The sequence below is a fragment of the Antedon mediterranea genome, chromosome 6 (assembly GCF_964355755.1).
Source record: "Antedon mediterranea chromosome 6, ecAntMedi1.1, whole genome shotgun sequence".
NCBI classification, from domain to species: Eukaryota; Metazoa; Echinodermata; class Crinoidea; order Comatulida; family Antedonidae; genus Antedon; species Antedon mediterranea.
The window spans coordinates 28,764,174-28,791,905 of NC_092675.1; the positions used below are offsets into that span (position 1 = coordinate 28,764,174).

The following is a 27,732-nucleotide window of genomic DNA, read 5'->3' on the forward strand; positions in this document are numbered from 1 at the left end:
ATAGTATTATTAGCTCATTTTGCAATGTTCATATTTTTTCAATTTTTCGACAAATGGGTTTTTTGATATATTTGATATCTTTTTGCATTATGATTATTTTTCTATAAAATCTATAGAAGTTAAATGTAATTGATTGATATAAAATTGAAATAATCAGAAGCAGTAAATAAATAGAAAACAAAAGGTTTTGTGGCGCAACAATTTTTATTTATGAAATACTTGGTAGCCGCAGTCAAAATCACTAAAGGGATTGAAATCAGTTGGAAACAATTACAACAGAAAATTACCCTTAACTAGTAAAAATAACTTCTTAGCTATATCAATAATCACATTTTTTATTTGCATTTTAGTTAGTATCAACAACAAAACAATTTGAAATTAACACAGAAAAATAATGTACAATATTAAAATCCCTTTTATCTATAACAGCTTAATTGTGTACTTCATAAAAAGTAAAAGAAACGCAAATATTAAAACCAAGAACTTACAAAACTAATGAATACATTTGCAGTAATATAGCTATCAACTCGAAAATAAAGTAAATATTTTATTCCAAATTACCTTAAGAAATTTAACAAATTCATAATTTCTTTAAAATACTGTGAATGCATAATTTAGGATAGATTGATGATCAATTGACACTATCAGGGTAACTAACTTCATATTAGTGACAAGCAGTAAGGACCGCAATCAATCATTTTAAGCCACTGTTTACACTGGTACAAAAGCAGAACATGCTTTACATATCTATGAACGTCAAAGCAGTGTGAACCATCCCTTATATCCCCCCATCCCATGTCCAAGCAAAGCAAATGAACAAATTGTCCAAACAAGATTGGTATTACTTAAAACATTAACCAAAATATAAATCAATGTCAATTAAATATTTCATAATATACACAATTGGGTTAAAATTGGAGGGATAAATAAAAGTGTTGATAAAATGAGTGAGATTTCTGCGGAACATTTTGTCAATTGTTGATGCTAGCGATTTAATAATGTTTAGATGATTACATAATGTAGGCTTAACTATAGGTGGGAGAAGGATAGTAAACTTAACCTCAAGGTGAAGAAATCTTACAAAATTAAAAAGCAGCAGATTGACCCCAAACTTAAACTAGGTCAATCTTTAAAATACCTGTTTTTCTTGCAATGAAAAGCTACGAAACCACTGGAACACGTTAATTGTTTTTGGTATCATACCAGGCAATGAATACTTATACTAATATTATATTTCAAATGGGTATGTATATGAAACTATTGTAATTCCCAACTAGAACCAGTAATTACACAATAAATGGATTACTCTCTACAAAATTAGGATGATTTTCATTCCTTTTAAAGCAGTTACTCCTTGTCACCTCCTCATATTTATATACATATACATATATCTTTCATATATTTATATGTATATACATACACACATCTCTAATGCTTAAAATTCCAGTACTGAAACCATTTAAAATATTATTTGTTTTATGTAATTATTATTATTTATTCATTTATTATTATATATTTGGTAAAAAAGTTGGCAATCCGATTAGTTGCCTATTATGGTCATAAATGGTTTCACTCTATGATTACTAATTTCAAATTATAATATTGATTCTATACTTCTTAGGATGATGTTGTTGAACACTCCAGCATAAATACACAAACATTCAGAACATATCATATTAAAAACAATATTAACTTTTCTTTTCTTTTTGTCTAGATATTTAATATTCTCTATTTTAAGGCAGTAAACACAAATTAACCTTTACATCTTCCACAATTATATTTACAAAAGTGTGTAGCAAAAAAAAATACAAAGATGATTTAAAAAAAAGCATTTCTTACACAAGTTCTCTATTGGTTCTAAATTTCCATTTATAAAAAACAAAATAAAACTTGTTATACATAATGCTACAATTTTACTTCTTATTAACAGAATATGAAAGAACACTTTGACATTACCAACTGGTGAGTGGCCAGTAAAAGGAATGGTCATATCTTATCATAATTAATATACTTCTTACAGGTACCTTATATATTTACTTCAAAACATCTCCTGGGACAAACTAACTTATATATAAAAGAAACGTTGTTATCATTATGTTTTTCTTAATATTTTATCCTGCTTTCAAATTTCCTCATAATCAGCATTTGTAAGCTTTGTTCTATTTATCATCTTTCATCATAATCCATTTCAAATTGCTTCTGTTTACTTCTTTCATTTAAGTTTCTCCGTCAAATTAATAAACCAGTCAAATACCGAACATTTTCTTCTCTGTCATCATCATCATCTTTACATTGTTGTATGCAGCAAATTTAACGTATCTTCTTTATTTTGTTATTATTAAAGTACTCAGCCATATCTGTCCTACTGAGTTGAATCAACTAATTTCTCATTCTTTACTTCTTTACAAATTATATATTCCATGCAACGCTTGTGGGTCCTTATATATCAAGTAAAATCTCTTTCTTATGCAAAAATAGTCTTTTCCAATTTTTGGGTAAAGCTTTTCCCTACTGGGTTTGGCTTTGTAGTCGAGTTGTGAGATAAGCAAATGCTAATTTGCATAATGGTCAAAGGAACCCAAATACTCTAAAGCTGCTCGGTAGCAAAATTGATACTGGTCCTGCAAAAACAAAATAAAAAACGATTTAATAATAGCATTAGTTTAAATTTAAAACATGTTTTAAGTTTGAGAAAAAAAAGTAATCCTCCAGCCACACGACATTTATAGTAGAGAAGATTATTTGTCATTTGATTGGACGATTGTGGATCACATGATATAAAATAAATATGATGTGGCACACTCAAATATGCTTCCTTGTTATATTCATTGTCTATTCATTTTTTATACACAGTGAGTGAGCAACCACACGCGCAAAAAGAGGATAGGCTGTTATTGACTGATCGTGTTCGATCCTCATGAAATTATTTGTACTATTTCACTCAATAATTCATTATTTTTATAATAATATGACTAACTAACCTCTGTTTGTACCATAGCTGGCCTTTGTGTTCTCAACATCTTGACCGTTTGGAACATGTCTACGACTCCTTCATATCGCATTCTTTCTAAGATTATACTCAATGTTACAAAGACACCTGTCCGACCAACACCGGCACTGTGAAAACAAAAAGTAGAATTTTAACTTGTTTTTTTTTGTTTATTTATTTTCTATACAAACAAATAGAATAAAGATTCATGTTATGTAATTAAAAAATGTAAAAACAATGCAATTTAAAAAGTATAATGTGAAAATATTCAACAGTAATGTTATGGTCAGCATTAAAAGTACCTGCAATGAATACTGATAGGGCCATCTTGACCAAACTGTTCTTTGGTCTTGTGAACCTGACCAATAAAGTCAATAAATCCTTCCCCATTCTTGGGCACGCCTTGCTCGGGCCAGTCCACAAACTGAAACTGACGAATCGTTCTTGATTGGCCATCCTACAAAAAAAAGTTGGATACATTCATTTGACATTTATTTTAAAATACAGTAAAGCTCTGTTAACACTATCAAATTTTAGTGACAAACAAATGTGATGTGTCCATATATGGACATGATGATGTCATATCACTACCATATTTGGGCATATCGATACAATATTTGGGCACATCACACTTTTTTTGTCAAACTAGTTTGATAAATAGTGTAGAAACAGCTTTATATTTTTAGGATTCATATAGACAGCCTCATAGGATATCATTATTATTATTAATATTCAGCAATTAAAAAAGCCTAAAATCTGACTATATAAAATGCATATAAACAAACATACTCTGGCATCAGTGACTTTGAATTCTCGCAGGATATATTGCGGCATATTATATTCTGACATTGGGTCAACCACAAAGTATTGATAACGTGCAGACCGCTCGGCCGGCCAATACTGATGGCATTTCTCGCGTCCCATTTCCTTCAACTTTGTTAACATCACGATAATCGTGGAGTTGTGCTCCCACAGCATCCTCCAGAAGTCTTCGGTTGTCTCAGCTAATGGGCCTTGAGTCGCAATGTACGCATTCTTAGCTCGGTAACCCTGAAAATAAAAATAATCTTAGTTTGATCTTGAACTTATTAATTGATCTTGTTCATAACAGGTACTTATAGAATTAGTAAATGAAAGGTAAAACTATAAATGGAATAATGGACTACATTAAAAAATGTCAATGGATAAGCAGGTCAAAATATATACAGGGTAGGTTGTTGATAAAACAGCAATGAATGAAACAGAAAACCCATACATACTGAGAATACAATGCCAATTGAAAATGTAAGAGCACAATTTTCATCACTGGTAAAACTGTACAAGTAACATGAAAAAAGCACTTTAAAAAAAAATAAATTTTTCTTAATCTCTGTCTACACTATCACACTTTATATGATGTACCCATATGGACATGATGTCATATCGCTACCATATTTGGGCACAAACATTTTTTGTCAAACTAGTTTGATAGTGTAGACAAGAGCTTTAGTGTATAAAACACAAATAAACTTACATCAATATAACTTGCGTTTATGTAATCAGATCCTTCAACACCTCTGATTGGTTGTAAGCAGACTCTGGTGTTCTCGTATGGAAGTATATTCACCAATCGGTTCTTGAACTTATTTGCTGGTAAGTTGGCACTTATGAACTTTGATGGTAATGCTTTCTGATTGGCTAATCTCTGCAGTAAGAATATTTCAATTGTTATTAAACTTATTTTAGGTTTAACATACACATGGTCCCATATGAAAATTATTTAAAAAAAAAACAATAACGAAATGTGTATGAGTGGCTTGATTAAACATAACAGTAAAACCTTTAAAAATAACATTTTAAATTGAAGGCTTGTAACACAACAAGGCCGTAAAATGAATGCAAATAGCTAAATCAAAACGAATGGATACACATATAAATAAAAATAAAAATTCAATCTTATTTGACAAATACTTCCAACAGTTTTATTTTACTCTTTTCACCTCAAAGCTCTGTCTACACTTTCAAACTTTATGTGACAAAAAATTGTGATGTGCCCAAATATGGTGACGATATGCCCAAATATGGTAGTGATATTACATCATCATGTCTATATATGGGCACATCACATGATTTGTCACATAAAGTTTGATAGTGTAGACAGAGCTTAACACAAACAAGAAAACAAACCTTGAATTCAAGTTCCATTCCAGTTACAGTTTCACCAGCCTCGGGTTGTGTCATCTTCTGAAGATGCATGTACAAGTTACGCGCTGGTATCTCCGTGTTGCCACTGGTTACCGCCTCTAAGAGTGCATCGTGGATAAATATATACTGTTCTTCCGTCTGGACCATGTAGTTTCTTTGAGCTCTAAGGCACGTCACATGACCGTAAATATCCACAGATTTTTCGTGTTTTATCCTTTCAAGCATGGAGTCGATTACAATGAATGCTCCGGTCCTTCCAACGCCTGCGCTGCAATGAACCGCGATCGGACCTGCATCAGCTGGATTACTGTTCTTTACTCGGTTTACAAATTGGAGAACTCCTGTCGCATGTTCTGGAACGCCATGATCGGGCCAGGCGGTAAATTGAAACTGTCGTATTTCTCGTTTTTCTGAAGAACGGTTCTAAAAAAAAGAAACAGAATTGAAAACAATGTGTGTAAAAACTTACTACCAACACAGTTATTTCGGAAAATATTTTTCATTTTTACATACTTTTACATGTTAATTATTACTGTATTCAGTGTGTATATGCAGAGAGAATAACGCCCTTCCCTGGGAATGTATAATAAAATATGTTTACTAATTTGTAGATGCTACCTATACACGTTATTAACGTACAATACATCTTTCTTTCAATCAAAGCATCACTGGTCACATACCTTTACATTAATGATGCTGAATGTGCGAATAATGTAATGAGCCAGTTCTGAGGAATCTAACATTGTTACTTGAACACCTCCATACGTTTCTGAGCCTCTCATTGGCCAGTACTGGTCGCACTTGACACGGCTTCGCTCCTCCAAGCGGGTCATCATAACGATAGTACTTGTACGCTGTTCCCAGATCATACGCCAGAAGTCTGGGATTGTCTCTGGCAGCGGTCCCTGAGTTGAGACGTAAGCGTTGCTTTTACAATAACCGTCACAGAAATTAGCGTTGATGTAGTCACTGCCTGGGTAACCATCTACCGAATTGAGCGAGACACGTGAATGGTCGTAAGCTATAACGTTTGCGTATCGGTTCTTTTGTTTGTTGTATTCCATGTTTGAATGATCCCAAGTGAAAGACTGACCAGGTTCAATTGACTGTACCAAAAAAGAAGTGAAAAATCATTTACATTATTTATTTGACTTTATTTACACCTGGATAGGCATAAAGCCTAAAGCTCTGTCTGCACTTTCGACTAGTTTGACAAAAAAAAGTGATGTGCCCAAATATGGTAGTGATATGACCAAATATAGTAATGATATGACATCATATGTCCATATATGGGCACATCAAATTTGTTTGCCACATAAAGTTTGATAGTGTAGACAGAGCTTTACAGATCTTTTAGAGTTTTAGATTAATTAACTTATAAATAAACATTTAAACATTCAATGCTTTTCCTGTTTATTTCCATTGCTGTTTGATATTAAGGAGAAAGGGTTACAGTTACAATCCAGCAAACCAATTTCTTTACAATTACTGCCTAAAGGCCACACTTTATATCCTACCTCATATTCCTGGGAGAATTTCAAGTTATCATTAAGTTTCAGCACATCAATGTGTCCTGCTAGATCTCCGATAGGAATTGGTGGATGGGACATCATGCCTGGTGTCTGGAAATTAAGACGTCGCATCTCCACAGGATCGCGTGGATAGAGGGCGGTCTCTTCTTTGCGTTTACAAGGCTTTGGATCATTAAGTTCAGGAGGACTCCTGTTAGTAGGTAAAGTATCATGTTAACATTCCATCCAATAAAAAAGTTTTTAAGGCATGGTTTAGCAGATAAATGTTTAATCTAGTTCAAGTTCAAGTTCAAAAAAACATTTATTTATTCAACAATAGCATTATACAGTATAATATAATTATAGGTGTGTACATAAATGAAAATATAGTAATAAGCCATCATTTGGGGTCTTCTCTAGAAGAAAACAAGTTTCTTGTCTCGAGAAAGACCCCAGAAACAATACACATACATTTAAACTAATACAATTTACTACATAAAATAATAAATAAAAACAAAAACGATGAAATAAAAATAGATACTTTCAGTAGTAGTAGTAGTAGTAGTAGTAGTAATCTAGTAGGTTGTGAGAGATTTTTTGTGTGTACATTAGGGGAGTGAATTTATTTTTATATCTACTATAACAGCATTTACAATATTTCTTGATTATCAAAAGACCATTAAAAAATACCTAATGATTGAATTATATTTCTACAACAATGTATAACAATTTCTTTCTAATAATAATATTTTAAAACTTTACAAACAACAGAACATAATACTTTAAACAAAAAGCACAAACCTTTTCCTGCAGACAAACACCAGAATGGTGATGATGACAATGAGGCACAAGAGACCAGCAGCTCCGCCAATGATGACCATCATTGGTGGGCTAGTTTCCTCTGGCACTGAACTGGGTTGGCCTGTAAACCCTACTTTTACTGGTGCAGAGTAAGTACTGTATGTGGATACACCCTAAACACAACAACAAAGTTATTATTCAATAATAACACTATGTATTGCAGTATTAGAGCATATATAAGATGTTCCTGTTATAATACCACCCCCCTCTGTGGTCTAATGGTCCTGTTATACTACCCCCCCCTCTGTGGTACTAAAATTACAATATAAACAAATTATAATTTCATGACATTTGCAATTGCGATAATTGTTTGTTTTATAAAGAAAAAATTGTATTTTTGATATACTTCATGTACTTACTTGATAATTAACATATTGTACAAAGAATGTATAGTAACGATCCATTTCTAGCGGTTTGTTGATGTATGAATAAAATTGACTGTTATCACCAATAACAAATTTCTTGCCCAATTGACTTGGATTTAATTTAGCTGTGATGTAATGGCTTTCTGCCTGTCTTCTCAAACGCTGATAAACAGAGCGACCGACGCGGCTAGTGTAACTCAAAGCGAGGCTCGAGGGCTCAGAACTTGGTTCATTCGCAGAATTCAATGGAACAACAATAATGAATATATACCTATTCAAATAAAAATAACATTTCTTGACTATATATAAGATCTTATAATAAACTTAAGACTTAAGAGACATTCCAAACACATTTGACCAAAGACATCTCCTTCTTATATAATTTATATTATATATAATCCAATATTTTATCTTAAATTTATTAAATGAAACAACTTACTGAATATCAACAGTTCTATCAAGAGGAAATGGAATGGTGAATGTTACAACCGGTTTATTTGGTGTCACTTCAACAACTGGCTTCTGTGGAGCTATTAAAATAAGATAAACATCGTAAAAATGAAATCCTCCTCTCAATATAACTGTTATACTTGCAGATTTTAAACCTTTAAGCATAGTACTAAACATACATCCATTTCACACTGCACCCCCTTATTAGTGTATCTCACTTAGCTTAGTATTAACTTAGTCACATTGTACCTCTAAAGCTCTGTCTACACTACCAAACTGGTTTGACAAAAAAGTGTGACCAAATATGGTAGTGATATGCCCCTATATGGTAGTGATATGACATCATCATGTTCATATAATTATGTGCACAACACATTTTGTTGTCACATAAAGTTTGATAGTGTGGACAGAGCTTTATTGTTGTAGCTCTTTTAACACGGCACCTCTTAGTATCATATATTTTTCATATTAAACCTCTTACTGGTGTATCTTCTTACATCTTTTCAATCTGCACTTATGTCCTACTAAAATTAGTACCTTTCCATCCAAGTAAAGCAAATTTGAATGGTGTGATGGTTATGGTGTGATGGTATGGTGTGATGGGTTTATGATGATTTTATACATTGTTAAATAAGCTAAGCTTCAATCATATCCAAGCTTCAATAACTATATTACACAACTTCCTATTTAATCCAAGACACTGTCAATACATTCTTTATTCTACATTTCAAATTGTCTTTGTAGTTTTGGGGCGCTTTTATACATTGTATACATTTCTAAGCTCAACAATAGCGAGTGAGTGAGTGGCCGAGCGGTTAAGACAGTGGAACTGTAATTACGTAGTCATAACATCGGCAAGGGTTCGAGGCTCACTCGCTCCATGGTTCTGGTGGTAGAACGAGTCTTCTCGGATAAGGACTATAAACCGTAGGTCCAGTGTACACATAGCTCATGCGCACTTTAAAGAACCTAGTACATCTTTCGAGACGAGTAGGGGGTTACCCTGGTGTACTAGTCCACACAAACACAGCCACTGTCACACACAGCCACTGTGCAAATTGGGACTGGACCGTTTTAGAGGTGTTTACCACCTGTTGGTCCAGATCCTTCACTAACTTCACTGAGTTAGTGAGAAGTCGAATAAAAAAAAAAAAAAAAAAAAAAGAAAAATAACCATATCACACAACTCCCTATTCAACACAAGACCACTGCAAATAAATTCTTAACTCAAATTGTCTTTCTTGTTTCCAGATGCCCAGAAAAATTGAATCAATCGAAAAGCATACAATATATACTATAGAATTGATTTCACCTAGAAGAGTATCTACAAAGAGAGCGAACCAAGTATCGCATTTCATGCACGAGCAATGACCATTCATCCATTAAATAATTGAAAGCGTTTTGCTTTAAAGAGCAAGGCTCATGTGCAGTAGTTCCGTTTAAAATGCAAGATGCTATATTCAGGAAGGAGAAAAAAGCGCAAAAAAAACGAACAAACTCAACAATAGATGATCTTTAAATCTGAAATTTTGAACTTAATTTTGCACTTTTGTTTCTCAATATCTAAAATATTAACGCAGAAAAATTAAATTAATTTTCATTTTATGATGTATATAAACTGTATTCAATACAACCTTCTGAATTCTTAATTGTAAATTTATCAAGATAGGACTACCTTCAATTGTTTTAACAATTGTAACAATGTCAGTAGTAGCTGCTGCTGTTGCAGTCGTATTCTGCTCGGTCTCGTTCGCAGCTGTTGAAGATAGAGTCAAGATTCAAATTTGTTTTTTGTTTTAAAAAACACCAAAGAGATGACCACAATTGAAAGCAGGACATTCAAAAACTACAGCGGCCATACTCATTTCAAAAGCGCGGGTCACACACATCCAAATAATGTAGTTGGTTTTTACCATAAAGCGGTTTCACTGTACAGCATACTATCAACAGCATTACAAATTATCTATATTAATATGTCCTAATTAACCACAGAGCCAAGCACGAACCAACAACAAAAGGAAACATGGGATTATTTCATTCTAGCATAAAAATATAAAATGATTGAGATAAAACTTTGAATACAACATTTTGACTCTCACAATTTGACAACAAAGGAAGTTCATTACAGCAGTAAAATAATCACAAACAATATGTTAGGTTAACAGTAAGTAAACACAATTCTACCATCATAAATAACATAAACTATACTAAATTTTAATTGAATATGGCTGAATATAAAATCATTACTGACAAAATATACACAAATATAGTAAAAATCTAAAAATAGCGAAGTGTTATTAATTTGAAAATATCAATAATGACAACTAACTGTGGTCCTGATATATAAATAAAATAGACATGTTTGTGCTGAGCGCAGCATGTTTCTAAACACAGTTCAATTTAAACAAAGCTAATTACACCTTTATATTCCCTTTGAATGTAGAGAGTCAAGTTTTGGGTCAAGTTTTGGGCAAGTCTGTGTCAAGTTTTGGGAAAGTCTGTGTCAAGTTTTGGGTCAAGTTTTGAGCAAGTCTGTGTCAAGTTTTGGGCAAGTCTGTGTCAAGTTTTGAGCAAGTCTGTGTCAAGTTTTGGGTCAAGTTTTGAGCAAGTCTGTGTCAAGTTTTGGGTCAAGTTTTGGTCAAGTTTTGAGCAAGTCTGTGTCAAGTTTTGGGCAAGTCTGTGTCACGTTTTAGGCAAGTCTGTGTCATGTTTTGGGCAAGTCTGTGTCAAGTCTGGGTCAAGATTTGAGCAAGACTTTTGAGCAAGTCTGGGTCAAGATTTGGGCAAGTCTGGGTCAAGTTTTAGGCAAGTCTGGGTCAAGATTTGGGTAAGTCTGGGTCAAGTTTGGGTAGTGAGCCTGTAGCGTTCCATAGTAGGGGTAAGCACATACTCGTATTAAAATGGTAGTTTTGTAAAAGGTACGCAAATATTTAAATTCACTTCTTACAACTAAACACAAACTAATACCACATTGAAGACAACCAGAAGATAAGTTAGCATAATATCACCATAGAATATAACAATGTTACAAAACAGGTTATAATTGTTAGTTGATGATGTGACAATATCATAAATTGATTGTGATATTAAAAACAATTACAACTAATTACACCCTTATATTCCCTTTGAATGTGGAGTCAAGTTTTGGGTCAAGTTTGGGTCAAGTCTGGGTCAAGTCTGTTTCAAGTTTTGGGCAAGTCTGTGTCAAGTTTGGGGCAAGTCTGTGTCAAGTTTTGGTCAAGTCTGTGTCAAGTTTTGGGCAAGTCTGTGTCAAGTTTTGGGCAAGTCTGGGTCAAGTTTTGGGCAAGTCTGTGTCAAGTTTGGGGAAAGTCTGTGTAAAGTTTTGGTCAAGTCTGTGTCAAGCCTGGGTCAAAGTTTACTTGTCTTATTGGCTGTTTCATTGATTATGTTTACAACATGAACACACACAAATATCGTGATTTAATTATCATTAATTCTTATTTTATATCCCTCATCATCATAAAATAATAAATTCTATTGTTATTTTATGATGATGAGATGGACAAATAAAACATTTCAGTATTTAGTAGATCAGATCATGTTAGGGTGATTAGGCTGATCATGTTATTTGATAAAACAAGCTTGATCATGATCAGTAAGCATGATCAACTGTAAATGTGAACCTACATATTCAAATACAAATTATCTATGTATGTGTGTTTTATTTACCTTTATGTGTTCTTGTGTAGGTACTAACAGTGGAGCCAATATCATTCAAATAATATACAGCAGTAAGATTAAAGGTGTAGTCCACATCTGGATAAAGAGCCGTAACTAGAAAAACCGTCGCCTGTCCAGATAATTCGATAATCTTACCAGGATCATGTTTGAGGTTGTAGAACGAAAGCTAAATAAGGAACAAACATGACCTTTTATATTAACCCTGTTGACATATTCTTATCATTACCTTAAATTTTACAAGGACCGACTTATAAAGAACATGTATAAATAATATTTCGTTTTATTCTTTTTTTCCAATGCAAAATTGTGTAATTTATAAGTATATCTTACCTTATAATTCTTTGGTTGCCCTTGTACTGGACTACCCCATTCAAGTTGGGCTAAATTTGGTCCTACTCGTGTCACTCTGAAGCTTTGAGGCGCTTTAGGATCTACAAAACAAATTCATTTAGATATCATTAATATTAGATAGAAAAATGTATTTCAGTACCAAAAATAGTATTAATAGTAATATATTATTACAAAATTGTATCTATAATTCAGGGCATGCCATATCTTTTTTGTTAGCTATTGGTGAATATCAGCTAAGATTTGTGCATTCCTTCAAAATAAAAATCTGTATGTATTTAAGACTCGTAAATCAATGGCATATAGTCATTAAGAAGCATCATATATTATTCAATTTAAAAAAACACTTCTTGATTAAAAGTAAAAAAAACAAAAAATTTATTTTAAAAACATACCAATTGACTTAGTCCGAATGCTAACTCTATCCGATGGCGGAGAATTACCAAATCGACTCTTTGCCACAACTACGACACAATAACTGTCTCTTTCAGCCAATTTTGTTAAAAGTTTTCGAGTTGGCTGCGGACCAATGTCCACCCTTTGCCACTTATTCAATGGTTTGTCCACTTGTGCACCACGTACGTAGTAAACAGTATATCCTTCAATAGCAGTAACATCACCAGCTGCTGACCATTCCACTTGTATGCTGTTGCCATTTATGACTTGTAAGCTTACCGAACTAGGTGCTACTGAAAGCCCTAAAGATTAAGAAAAACATAATTAACTCTATGAATCATGTCATTTAATATCATTAAGTAATTTATTATTATTATTAAGTTATTTAATATTATTATTATTAAGTTATTTAATATTATTATTATTAAGTAATTTCATATTCTCATTTGGTCATTAAATATAATACTAAAATACCCTTTAACTAGATTTGTTTTAAATTAATGAATTCTGTCAAACTCCAATTTAAATTATTTCTTTATGGATTATCAAATAATTAATGGATGGGTACATTTTACTAAACCCATGGATGGAATGGACTTCGGTGTCTTTCACGATTCTTGTGGTTTTTTTCCATGACTTTATATATTTGTGCTCGTGTGTAGACTATTTTTTAATGCACTTTTTTGGCATTCATATGCACTTCAGCCCTGTATGTTTTTTGTGTGTAATTTTTTAATGAAAATATACAGAGATCATATTGTCAACAGCAATACAATATTTGAAAAGCTGCATGAACAAAGCTTATCTTATAATTATATTATTTGAAAATTTGCATGGCGAAAATTAATTTAATAACATAAAGTAAAAAACTGCCTGAGAGACTTAACAGCTCTTTTCAGAATGCCATACATGGTGTACTGCACTATATATCATCATATCTAGATTGAACCGTTTAACAATCATAGCTTCCAGCACTATAATCACCATGTTAAACTTAATTTACTGCATTTAGTAATAATTTAAACTACACAAAACTATGAATGGGTCTGTTACACAAAAAATACACATGGTCACTATAGAATGGTCAGTTTAGAATGGTCACTATAGATAATGGTCACTTTACTTAAGTGCTCAGTACATAATGAGAATGTGCTCTTAAAATCACAAATATGATTACAACATTTAATAGATACTAAACATTAATTTATTTAGATGATTTTGGATCGACATTGGGCATTAAAATATTAAAAAATATTTAATACAAACATAATTTTGTTAAAAAAAAATAATACTATGATACAACAAAGCAAAGCACCACACCCATGCAACAAATATTCATGCAATAAATATGGAAGAAAAATACTATACTACATAAAGATTAGTAGAAATTAAAAACCGGGAAAGTACTGTTGGAGGAAACGGTTGGGGGCAAATATCACCCACATACGAACCTGGAGGATCTGTTTGCCTCGTGAAGTCTTGACTATACGGCCCACTACCCGCCTTGGTGTGAGCGCGTACTTGAAAAGCGTACATTGTTGAAGGTTGGAGATTCGTAAAGAGCATGTAGTTGTTGTTGGTATCAATGGTTTCCTCCCAGATTTCACTCGCTTTACTTCGTCTAACTGTGTACAACGTGATGATTCCGTTGCGGTCTTCGATACGTGGCTGGTCCCACGTTAGTTTGATGCAAGTGCTGTTTATCACCACAGTACTGATGTTGGACGGTGAGCTATATGGGGCTAGAGAGGTACAGAAGAATAAAAAGTTTGTAGCAACATGCACCCAGTGCAACACATGCAGAAGAGAAAAATAATTTTTTTTTAAATAATAATAAATAAAAAGTAAATAACAATAAATCATAAATAAGTCATAATTGAGTATTTCATTGAAAATAAAAGTTCTAAGCATATTATTACTATTAAACATCTTTAAGAGTGGCTCCTATAAGACGAAAATCTCCAAAACAAGTAAATATATCATATGGATAAATTATAATGTATTGTTCTTAGGTCTCTAAGTCTCATTTGAGGCTTGGGGAGTAGAACGAGTTGTGATTGGAAGGCAAGTTAAATTAACCATTTTATAAATTAAACAGCATATATGTATGCCTATGTTTGTTGAATATATATTTATATAGTTCTTCAAATTTTCATATCCTGTGTTTCTTAATTAATAGTTATCAAAGTATACTTTTAAAAGATAAAAAGACAACAAAAATGTGGTTTATAATAAATAATATAATAATTTTATTAATAATTTAAAATGAAAAGACAAATTAAAAGTTTTAATTGTAATCTATATATTTATATATATTTATTTATAGTGTGATATTGTTATTAGTTGCTAATTTGTGCTAAAAATGTCATAATACGAAGAACATATACAATAGACAGTTCAACATGGAAAAGCATTCTAGCAGCTCTATGTAAAATATTTCATTATCAGGGTATCGGCCAATTGCATTTTCAAGGTAAGAAAAAAGCATCAAACTACATCTACTCGAGAAAAAGGTTAAAACTGTTAAAGCCGTGTGCAGAAAAACTATTGTTTAATTTACCATGCAATAGACTAAGACTAATAGAAATAGAAAATCGCTTTTATCATTAAATTCACAAAGAATGTAGACAAATTTGCAGAAATTTGAATTTTTTTTCCCTTTCCAAAAGCAAGACCAACAATAAATGCACAGGAAACCAATTTCCAATAAACAATGTTAAAATATTTTTATAACAAAACCCAAAACAACACAAAACACATAAAACAATTTTTAATTATTGAAAATTAATCAAATTAAATGTTCATCTTTGTTTACTGATAATTTAGTTCGGAATAAATAATTAATTTCCAGCTGTTATTATTAAATATATAAAATTATATAATTTGGATATGTCGATTCTGGCACCTGTATTTTAATTAAGTTGATACATTGCTTAAACTCACCATCTTCTGGTAGGCTATACTCAATAGTTGCAATTTCTCCTGGACCGGCAGAGTTACTAGCTTGTAAAGTTATTGTATATGTTCTACCACTTACTGTAAATCAAAAGCAAAAGTTGTTGTTAAAATCTATAAAGAGTATGCAAAAAGGAACAAATCCACCTGGTACATCGCAAAAACCAATCCATATAAGGGCAGTTAAAAATAATACAGTATCTATCCGCTGTTTTACCTTTATAAAAGATAGTTAACTAACTTAACAGCCAAAATCAACTCGGTATCAATATATCGGTATATATCTTTATTCATCCCTCATGGGGCAATTAACAAAAGGAGATGGATTACATCATTTGACATTAAAAACTCATAAAAATTAGCTGATTAACGTGAGATACTTACACAAATTACGAAACTCATGGCTATTCTGGGAGGATGGTATACTGAGGATGAATGGACGGCCACCATTTGGCGTGTACTGTAAAGTATAACCTTCTATTGCTCCATGCGTTGTCATCGGTGGATCCCACGTAACGACGTAGCGGTCGTTAGAAGGATTCATTACAAAATTCAGGGGTTGACTGGGAACTGTGATAAAACAAAAAGACAGAATTATTAACATTTTTTATATTACAGTAATAAACGCTTATGAAAAATGGTTAGAGTAGCAATATGACAAAAACTACAATGAACAAAACACAACATATTTTCACCTGGAGGCGCCGTTGTAAAGATGAAAGCTTGTGGGAACAAAGCATTTTACTTTTGTTAAGTAAGAATATTTAACAAAATCAATAAAAATTAACGAACATAATTATTACTGTTAGGAGATACATTTATACTATTATATTATTATCACTTTACCATAGTATTGTACTGTATATATTATATTGGTTGTAGACTAGACCAAAGTTCAGTAACCAGGTTGTTAGTAATTGTACCTATGAGATTGCTCATAACTCAAGTTGTCAGAGACACTTGTTTGATATTCCATATAAGGAAATTGTTACAACAACTTCATACTAAGATGATGATGTCATTTGAATTTCATCTTAAAACCAATTTCATCATCTTTAAGTTATTTGATGAGATCATTATGATCACCCCACATATCCTGCATAAGAATATAAATAGTGGTACATTAACCATATTTAATCAGTCCTAATACGAATACTGACATAGCTAAACTAAATGCTGTTAAAGTCTATTGAAGTATCTAGAAGTCTGTTTGACTGTTTTGAACAACTGAAGTAAAGCTTTATATTAGCCTTGGGCTCAGCTATATTTGTAAGTCTTGAATTTCTTTATGTATTTTGATTGTGTGTTACCACCATCTTATACTTTGATAATTATTTTATATTGTTAATTAATTTTTATCTTTATAATCATTTTAATTGATTTTGTTATCTTTTGCTTTTCTGTTTGAAGAATAAAACGTAGATTAGAGTATAAAACTTATCCATTGTATTGCCTATCTTCTGTTTGTGCCTTGCATGTAACAGAAAGTGGGGGGTCATCCGGGAAGAACTTTAAATTTAACTTTAACTTAAATCGATAGGTTTATAGTTTTATACCTAGTTAAATTTGTTTTATTTTCAAACATTTGTTTGTGAAATTAGTAACTGTTACAATGGTCTTTGAACCAGAAACATTTTTTGCCGACCCTACCCAAGAGGTATTTAATAGTTTGAAAAAAGATGATTTGCTTAAACTAGCTACGCACCTAGGTCTAAAGGACGTTGAATCCTCTATGCGAAAGAATGATATTAAGAGTCGTTTATTAACTTATTTGGTTGAGGAAGACATTTTTGATAGTAGTGTTATGTCTTCCCAAGTTGATTCAAGCATTGATGCTAAATTAAGAGAAATTGAATTACAAAATATGAAAGAAATTGAAATTCGAAGAATGGAATTGGAATTCGAAAGAGAGGAAAGAGATTTTAAATTAAAATTACGCGAATTAGAGCTAGCTAGTGGGATTAGTCAACCTATTTCCAATCCAAAATTTGATGTAACTAAACATATTAGACTAGTGCCACCTTTTCAGGAGAAGGAAGTAGATAAATTCTTTTTACATTTCGAGAAAATTGCCGAAAATCTTAAATGGCCTAAAGAACACTGGACCTTGCTTTTACAAAGTGTACTAACTGGTAAAGCGAGAGAAATTTATACTGATTTATCATTTGAGCAAAGTTCATCATATGATGTAGTTAAAGAACTCATCTTAAAGGGGTATGAATTAGTCCCAGAGGCCTATAGGCAACAATTCCGAAATAAACAACGGCAAACTAACCAAACACACCTTGAATTAGCACAAACCAAAGAACGGTTATTTGATCGTTGGTGTGCATCTAAGCAAACAAATAAAGATTATGATAGGCTTAGACAACTAATTTTGATAGAAGAGTTTAAATCATGTATTACTCCTGATGTGAGGACTTATCTAGATGAGCAAAAAGCTGAGACCTTAGGTCAAGCTGCTCGACTGGCTGATGACTATGCCTTAACACATAAACAAGCATTCATTCAAAAGCCCCAGTCACAGTCAGTCATGTCTTCTGGAAACAAAGTCCAGCCTAATACTAGTTCTCAAAGTGATACTACTTCTACTCCGCCTAAACCAACCTACACTCCTAACAAATCTGACCAACAATTTCCATCTCCAAGTACTACTTGCAATTATTGCAAAAAGCCAGGGCACATTATGTCCGAATGTTTTGCCTTAAAACGGAAGGAAGGAAAAAGTAAACCTTCTGGGTTGGTCTTGGTTAAGAAACAGAAAAATGAAAATTTAAAAAATTTGGTATCGGACTCTGTTCTTGATGGGTACTCTCCTTTCATGTCCGATGGTTTTGTGTCCTTAATTGGAGATGATCTAAACCTCAAGTCAGTTAGGATCCTTAGGGATACAGGTGCTTCTCAATCCTTGCTTTTAGAAGGTATTTTGCCTTTATCTGATAGATCCTCTACTTGGGAAGATGTCTTGTTGCAAGGGATTGAATTAGGGTATTTTAACGTACCATTGCACAATATTGTTATTAAGTCCGATTTTATAAACGGACCTGTAGTAGTTGGGGTTCTAAAGGAACTTCCATTTATGGGCGTCACCTTTGTTTTAGGGAATGATTTAGCTGGGGCTATGGTTAAAGTGGACGAAACCACCCCAGATCCTAGTATGTTCCCTGTGTGTGCTATTACGCATTCTATTAGCCAGCAAATTGATGAGGTTATTTTAGGGGATACATTCCTTGCCTCTGAGTTTAATTCTCCCTCTGACGATACTTTGTTTACTGGCATTATGCCTCGTGTATCTTTGACTAAGGAGAAATTGATTGCTGAGCAGGTTGACGACTCTAATATTTATAAAAATGTCATATCAGAAGATAACTTGACTTCTGCTATATGCACTATTTCTGAAGATAACTTGACTTCTGTTTTATGCGCAAATTCTGAAGATAACTTGACTTCTGTGCTAAGCGCTACTGAACTAATTTCTATCACCCCTGCCACTAAGGTAGAGAGTGACTTAAACTTAAATGTCCAAAATAATAATGGTGGTAACTATGATCTTAATGCTGAGAGTTGTTTGAGACTTCAACATTCTGAGGTCCTTGCTAATTTGGATGCTAAGTTTGTTCATTTAACAGATGCTGAAAGGATAGAACTAACAAAATTGGTGCTTGGACATAACAGTTCATTTCCTGATGTACCTGTACAAATCAATAATGATGATGATGCTAAGCTGCTTAAAGAACATCCTTATCATCTTAAAATAATACAGCAGAACTATCTAAAACAAGAGATGTATATGCTCCAAACTGATATTATAGAACCAAGTTTTAGTCAGTGGAGTTCACCATGTGTGCTGGTTTTAAAGCCTGATGGTTCTTACCGATTATGTACAGACTTTCGAAAGGTCAATGTAGTTCCAAAGGCGGATTCATACCCATTGACACGCATTAATGATTGTCTCTACAAATTGGGCAAATTTGATCTACTCAAAGGATATTGGCAAGTTTCTCTCATCGAACGTGTGAAGGAGATATCAGCCTTTGTCACCAATGACGGACTCTACCAATACAAGCGAATGCCGTTGGGAATGCGGAATGCACCAGCCACGTTTCAACGCCTCCTGAATAGTGTGATTGCAGACATCAATGGCTGCGAGGGCTACATAGATGATGTTATTGTCTACAGTGATACTTAGCAAGATCATGTTGAGAACATTTTTCAAGGAACTTTAAAAAATAAACAATTAACAAAATGTGAATTCAGCAGAGGAAATGTGAACTTGATATTATAATGTTGTACACAAAGTGTTTTTAAAGAATAAAATATTGTTCTGTGATTTTATATACAATTATTACATTTTACTGTAATGTATATAAAAAGTTTGTATGCAAACTTTTCTTTAAGGAGGGGTGTGTTAGGAGATACATTTATACTATTATATTATTATCACTTTACCATAGTATTGTACTGTATATATTATATTGGTTGTAGACTAGACCAAAGTTCAGTAACCAGGTTGTTAGTAATTGTACCTATGAGATTGCTCATAACTCAAGTTGTCAGAGACACTTGTTTGATATTCCATATAAGGAAATTGTTACAACAACTTCATACTAAGATGATGATGTCATTTGAATTTCATCTTAAAACCAATTTCATCATCTTTAAGTTATTTGATGAGATCATTATGATCACCCCACATATCCTGCATAAGAATATAAATAGTGGTACATTAACCATATTTAATCAGTCCTAATACGAATACTGACATAGCTAAACTAAATGCTGTTAAAGTCTATTGAAGTATCTAGAAGTCTGTTTGACTGTTTTGAACAACTGAAGTAAAGCTTTATATTAGCCTTGGGCTCAGCTATATTTGTAAGTCTTGAATTTCTTTATGTATTTTGATTGTGTGTTACCACCATCTTATACTTTGATAATTATTTTATATTGTTAATTAATTTTTATCTTTATAATCATTTTAATTGATTTTGTTATCTTTTGCTTTTCTGTTTGAAGAATAAAACGTAGATTAGAGTATAAAACTTATCCATTGTATTGCCTATCTTCTGTTTGTGCCTTGCATGTAACATTACAATATAAATAATTATAATAATATTATATTCAAAATAAGTATTTTGAGAATATGAGACATTCTGATTATGAAAATGGTGAAGATAGATGATGATGATGACTGGAATGATTATGATAGAATGATAACAATAATATAATAAAAAAACTATATAAAAAAATTATAAGATAATCATATGCACCATAATCAAATCAATGAAGAAATAATATATATAAATACTGTTTACAAAAACATCAAAACAAAAATTTATTAAAAGTTTCTGGTCAGTCTCAAGTTATTGAATAAATCTTTCAATTAATATAAAATATAAGAATTTGTATTTTATTTCCTTAATTAATTACCTGCTCCAAGTGTCCTAACAGACTTTGTTTTTGTCCTTTCGCCATCACCCTTGGAGGTGTATGCTGCTATTTCAACTTCATACAATGTGTTAGGTAGCAACCCAATGATAATGACAACCTACAACAAATAAAAACAAACTTGTTTATCAAACATTAAATCTTTACTAAATACTCATTTTCAATTTACATATAAGATGGTAAAGCATTTCATCAGCGATTCTACACGCTAGGATGTTAATATTTAACGACAGATTATTAAGTCAGAATTTCAATACACGCGTCACTGATGTTAATGATATGAATCAGATCATAGCATACAGCCTGCTATGCATTAACGACAAGTCATTCATAATAAATAGGCTACAGCGAAAAAAAAAAACCTCATGTGAGTAGAATTAGAGATGCTTCAATGACAGCTATTACACAGGCAATTTGATGTTGAGCTTTGCAGTGTGATGTACTCTCTGAGGTAATTAGCTACCTGTCGTATCACCCTTCCTTATCATCCCTATCTCTGATAACTTAATTCCATTCAGAGTAATTTATGAATGACTACAATAACTTAGAATAAACTTGTGAATGAACGAAATTAAGATGTCTTAGTTCATCTCAACACATTGTACATGGTGAAGTGTTTGAATGACATTAACAAAAACAATTGTTTTTGGTTTTTTATGGATGTTTACATATTGATATTGAATTCAAAAGGGAAAGGAAAACAAAAATTTACAATAAAAAAAATGTAAATAAAATAATAAAGATTTCATTTTGTAACAGGTGGTTACGAGATTATTGTGAGATTCAAGCCTTGCGCATTTGTAGATCAGTAAGCATCCGCTTGCCGCGATCAAAGTTATTTGTTTGACAGTTTATTTTATTGTAAATAATTGTACTTGGGCCATTTTCCTATAGATAAAGGTAATGAATAATGGTTCAACCCATACAGAGGTAGATCGAATGAGTATGAAAATATTCTTTAGAACTTAAAATAGCATTTTTTGTCATCAATAGTTTTGTAAACATACTAACATAACTCGTGTTCCTGATGGATAATATTATTGCCATGACTTACTAAAGCTCTGTCTACACTATTAAACTTTATGTGACAACAAAATGTGGTGTGCCCATTGTGGACATGATGATATCACATCACTACTATATTTGGGCATCACTACCATATTTGGGCACATCCCACTTTTTTTGTCAAACTAGTTTGATAGTGTGAACAGAGCTTTAGTAAGTACTTGTGTATTCTTTCCAATAATTTAATTTGTTTTACACCCTGCAAATATTTTGATTTATTTTAATTATTTCAAAATCATGCTAAAAAAATATTATTTGTTAGTGATAACGCAATTGAAACATTTAACATATTACATACAAAACAAAATTGCAAAACAAAATGCTTATTATGTTTCATAAATAATTCCTAAATAAATACAAATATTATACATATATTATATACAAAATAAAGAATAATCTATTTTTCTATTTTATTTTTAAGTGAATGTTTAGAATTCTGCCACCAAGCAGATAGATATGAAAGAAAAATAGTTGTATTTAAGTAAGAATTAGTTTTAAGAATGAGTTTCTATCACCATTATATAAATATTATTATATTTGCTTTCAAAACTAATATTTTTAAGTAGGATTTTATATTAAGGTAATTTATATTGATTCATGTTTATTTTTGTAAGCTTTGAAAGTGTGGATTTGGCACGCCTTATGTCAACTGCGGTCCTCCGACCATCTGCCACGCCTTGGCACACTCAATATACATGTTTTTATGTTGTTAAAATGATTAAAATAACCTTATAATCCTTTTTACTTGCTGAGCAAGGTAAGTTTTAGGGAGGGTATTTTGATGAAAATAATAGCAAGGGTTTGTTACCAGTACCTGTTGAAGTTGATCCTTCTAGTGATAGTGTCAGGTCGATGATGAAGCACACAGGAAAAAGATGAGAAAAAAAAAACAACCAAGCAAGTTAGAAAAATGCATAGGGGAAGAAAATTATAGTTAAAAAAGAAACAAAAATAAATAACTAGCTAGTCATTGCAAGCACAACAATATTATCAATAAATACCAATAAATAAATAAAAAATTAGTATGTCAATCCCAAAGTAATCAAAAGTTAAATAAGAATCAAATAGCTATTGTACCAAATATTGTTATTTGTATTAATTAATAATTATATATAATAACTACACATATCATTATATATAGTATAGTATATACATTAACTACACTACTTCCTGTGTATATAAATATAACTCTCACTTAAATTACTTTAAATGAAATAAAATCATGGTCTAAAATACTAGTACAATCAAAAATAAATAATACAACAGATAATACAAATAATAAATAACTGTAGTGAGTATTTTACAGAACATTCAACAAAAAAAGTTAAAACCACCCTAAATCTAGCATTGTCATGTGACATACATCAAATAAAAAATTGAACAATACCTTAGTGTCAGATAAAAATTAAAAAGATTTAAAAAAAATTAATTTTAAATAGTTTATATTCCTTAATGAAAAACCTGAAGTGTAAAAATGTTTGTGAGTGTATTTGTGTTTGAAGTCAACGTGTCCGTACATGCAATACAACTGTGATCATAAGCTTACTAAATTCCAAGAAAAGCCGATGCTTAATTTTTAAATTTTAAAATAGAAAAATAATTTTGAATAGAAAATTCAAAGCTGCTAAAATGCAATTAGAGAAAATAGCAGATATTGACCAGAGTACCAAAAAAGATTAAACTAATTTATTAAAAAAAATATATTTTAGACGCAAGCAACCAATCAGAAATGAGTAGAATTCCCCAGTGTGTGAATTCATGAATATTCATTAGATAATTTATAATATAGAAAAGCATGCTGGGAATGCTAAAGGCCAATGTCATAATTGAGTCTAATTAATTAAGTCACTCGTCAATTATTAATTAAAACTTTCACATCACTATACAGAATTTGCCTATCAAGTATCATGTATTAAATATTATTAAATAAAAAATATCATTACCAACAAATTAAATTCTATGACAATACAAGGCAGACACATATTTTGTGATAAGTCATGGAATATCTTTAACTGTAATTGTAAACCACAAACTATAAAAGAGAGAATATCTAGGAGATATCTCAAATAAAAATAAATAAATTAGCAAAATTTGGTTTATAATGAATAATATTATCACATCTTGTAATAGAAAACAACTGTTATTACTTACTGTACTTAAACTGTACTAAAAAATGACATTCCAATAATATAAATAATTAATGTAAATCATATTTTTCATAAACGACTTTGTCACTTTCAGAATGTATGCAATTGAGTTAAATGCCAACCATGCTTGAACTAATAAACATTCTTTTTTTATCATTTTATATTATTTTAATAACTATATTCTAATGATAATAAAGCTCTGCTAATTTTTCTGGCTGTTTACTTTATCATTTTGATTTAGCTTTTCGCTTTTTATTTTTGTATCTCCATTGAGATCCAGCCACTGATACCCACAACATTGTCATTTTTTTTCAGTAATTTGCCTTTGGATTTATATTCTAATGATAATAAATATCGAAATATTTGCATGGCAAAAACAAACAAATTCAGAGTTTGCGATATAACATTAAAAAAAAAAAAAAAAAAATAACCGAAGTGTGTCGGCATTTCAGTTGTTATGCTTCTGGACTAATTTTAGAATACCTGCTGTAATACTGTATCATAGTCTGCTGCAAACCTGATTACATAACCTAATTTTTTCTGTTAACAATGTATTACTTCCATGGCTATTGATTTTGAATGTTGTGATGAATTACTAATTTAAAAAATAAATATAGTTTGCTACATGTTGCAACTAAAGTATTCTTATTCTTATAGAAAGTAATTCTTAATAAAACTATGTCTTAAATACAAAAGAATTATTGATATAATATAATCAAAAGATAATAAATATATAATGTATATATAATTAACACACATGAATATATAATGTAAATAATAATAATATATTTACACATACACAATACAAAATAACATCCATAGACAGAAAGGTGTATATAATACAGTTACATAACCACATAGAGGAAATTAAGTTTAAGGAATAGTTAAAATTATATTATATAACTAAAGCATTAGCGTCTTTATTGAATATTAATGTTAGAAGATTAGGATAAAAATATCATAATATGGGCATTAAAGCTTTAAAAAGCTAGTCAACACACATAAACACAATCACTAATTTGTGAACACTTAAAAAAAAACAAAAAGACTAATTAAGAAGTAAATTTCAATACATAACCTAAAATAATAATAATAACATACAATTTGAGGAGAACATTGACATTAAGTTTGTCACAGTCAACATAAATAATTGGACCAACTAACGTCAAACAACACGCACATAGTGTGTATAATATTGTTATCCGACGAGTTTCAACTAAAACCGTAGACGACATACACACGTTTTAAACACTTAAAAGACTGTCCTGAAAAGGCTAGGAGATTAACATTACTATACACATAATGGAAAGGTTAAAGGTTAAATGTGATAGGAAATGATGCAATTGAGATGTTAGTACTAACGTAAGCTTGGGATGAGATGATCAATATGGTTAGTTTAATTAAGCAGGGAAATAAATATCTGAACAATTTAATATAATATTACTATTTTGATTTTCTACTATAATTTCCCATTTTAATTATGTCTCAAGATGTATTTATGATAATTAGAACTCTATAATTTATGCAATCTTCCTCCATGATTTGAAAAATTCAATATCATAATTATATATAATTAATAGGACTGTAAAAGATGGAAGGTTCCACAGCTTTATATTCATTTTATTTTCTCATTTGCATAACATTATTCGAAAATTAAAAACTACTTGGTTGAATTTGTTTCAAACTATGCATTATTAATAGAGTATTTCTATTCTCTGTTACTTATAAAGTATGCACACACTTGTTTTATTAAATTGTTGTCAAATGTCAATTGTAACATTTATATCGGCTTATAAATATGGCTTCCATAATGTGTCCCTGCTCGTGTCTGACCTTTTTGTTGGGTCTCAAACTAAAAACACCTAAAACTTAAAGTAGTGAGTGCATGAAGGAACCCTTAAGAGCATTTTGGAAGCAAAGTTGCTAGCTAAAGCTAACATCCATGTGTCACGTGTTGCATGCACGATTAAAACAACTCAATTGTTCATTGTTTATTAATTATTTATCTTTTCTTTTTTAGTAAGAACAAAACATTAAAATACCAATCTAAGATCGGAGAGCAGGCATACACAGGACAAGTGGAGGAAGTTCTACCTTAGCAGTGGTGAGTATATTGTGTACAAATATATAATAGTTAAATAAAAAATTAAAAAGAAGCCATTTTGACAAAACACCGGTTGCGGATATAAAATATACTACCTGTCAACCATATTACACACCTTGAGATAGATTGGATTGTTACTTTGGATCTCATGTAGTTTGGTATTGTTCAGTTGAGGGAAAAAGTAAACGGGTAAGTACAAAGAATTCATGCAAACTTATACAATTGATCGGGAGGTGATGGAACGAGGGGTCGGTAAAAGTTATGGGAACATGAAGGTTAGGAAAACCGGGAAGGCGGTAAAGGGAAAAAAACAAAACGTATTAAAGAGGTTTAACATAAAGTGGTGGCAGGGTGGGGTCAGTAAAATTGGGATGGCAAACAGAACAGGGTGGCAGAATGTGGACAAGATTAAAGAGCAGGGCACACGTTAGGGTTTTTTTTTCCAAATTAAAAACAAAAACTGGATGAAACAAGTTATGTCAACCAAAAGCAATCACAGGTAGTTTCCACATTTGAATTTTGATATAAATTTAATTTCAGCAACATTGCAAATTTCTTGGAAAATTAATTTTAAAATTTTACGTTAAAAAAGTGAATTTGATAATAACACATGTTTTACATGCAGTCAAGAATTTTTGATACTCAAAATTTCAAATGTGAGGACTGCCTGAGTAATAACTAATGCAACATTTTATGAAATGACATGGAAGACGAGAATGCTGATTGATAAATCAGTTAACAAATGGACATGTCTCCATAATGATAGGTTAATTATAATTGAATGGGTCATGAATATGATAATCAATCATGAATATGGTAATAATCAATCATGAATATGGTAATCATATAATGAATATGGTAATAAGGCCATGAGTTATGTCATCAGACGGACATTAACAAAGTCATGAATGTTCAGAAGTCATGCAGATAATTATTTTAGGAGCAAAAGATGAATCAGCTTATGAAGATGATTGGTTAGTGTTCTATTGAATATTCATGCATCTTAGGAGTAGATTCATGAATATTCAATAAGTAGTAATTTACTAATCATGAATATTTAAGAGGTTAAATTCAACATAGATTGACATTTAATATAACATACAGACGTGGACATGAGCATTAAGTTGCTCTAACTGTTAAAATAAAAGAAGGTACATTGTATTAAAATCTTTTTTAATTATTTTTGGAAATTTACTTGAAAAATATCTTT

General features: G+C 31.3%; 2 protein-coding genes across 10 annotated transcripts in view; one reads left to right on the forward strand and one right to left on the reverse strand.

Moving 5' to 3' along the window:
• Positions 1–151: 151 nt before the first annotated feature.
• The window catches only part of LOC140052352 (receptor-type tyrosine-protein phosphatase delta-like), a 101,707-nt gene continuing 74,126 nt past the window's right edge, over positions 152–27,732 (reverse strand). For 4 of the 9 annotated variants that reach the window (XM_072097883.1, XM_072097889.1, XM_072097879.1 and 1 more), the window contains 21 exons: positions 26,638–26,688; positions 23,086–23,103; positions 21,189–21,306; positions 16,457–16,483; positions 16,146–16,331; positions 15,750–15,842; positions 14,258–14,548; positions 12,806–13,108; positions 12,393–12,493; positions 12,051–12,228; positions 8,350–8,440; positions 7,905–8,181; positions 7,486–7,658; positions 6,691–6,895; positions 5,854–6,279; positions 5,156–5,596; positions 4,503–4,673; positions 3,779–4,039; positions 3,292–3,446; positions 2,982–3,117; positions 152–2,621 (listed from right to left, as the gene is read on the reverse strand). In XM_072097883.1, coding sequence (XP_071953984.1) covers positions 2,553–2,621; positions 2,982–3,117; positions 3,292–3,446; positions 3,779–4,039; positions 4,503–4,673; positions 5,156–5,596; positions 5,854–6,279; positions 6,691–6,895; positions 7,486–7,658; positions 7,905–8,181; positions 8,350–8,440; positions 12,051–12,228; positions 12,393–12,493; positions 12,806–13,108; positions 14,258–14,548; positions 15,750–15,842; positions 16,146–16,331; positions 16,457–16,483; positions 21,189–21,306; positions 23,086–23,103; positions 26,638–26,688 — 3,771 coding nt within the window. In that variant the 3' untranslated portion in view covers positions 152–2,552. The remainder of the gene's footprint in view (positions 2,622–2,981; positions 3,118–3,291; positions 3,447–3,778; positions 4,040–4,502; positions 4,674–5,155; positions 5,597–5,853; positions 6,280–6,690; positions 6,896–7,485; positions 7,659–7,904; positions 8,182–8,349; positions 8,441–12,050; positions 12,229–12,392; positions 12,494–12,805; positions 13,109–14,257; positions 14,549–15,749; positions 15,843–16,145; positions 16,332–16,456; positions 16,484–21,188; positions 21,307–23,085; positions 23,104–26,637; positions 26,689–27,732) is intronic. The other 5 variants (XM_072097882.1, XM_072097880.1, XM_072097886.1 and 2 more) reach the window with 5 other exon arrangements.
• LOC140052355 (uncharacterized) lies at positions 16,568–20,841 on the forward strand. Its single transcript, XM_072097891.1, has one exon. It carries the CDS (start codon positions 17,374–17,376, stop codon positions 19,948–19,950), a length of 2,577 nt encoding a protein of 858 aa, XP_071953992.1. The 5' UTR covers positions 16,568–17,373; the 3' UTR covers positions 19,951–20,841.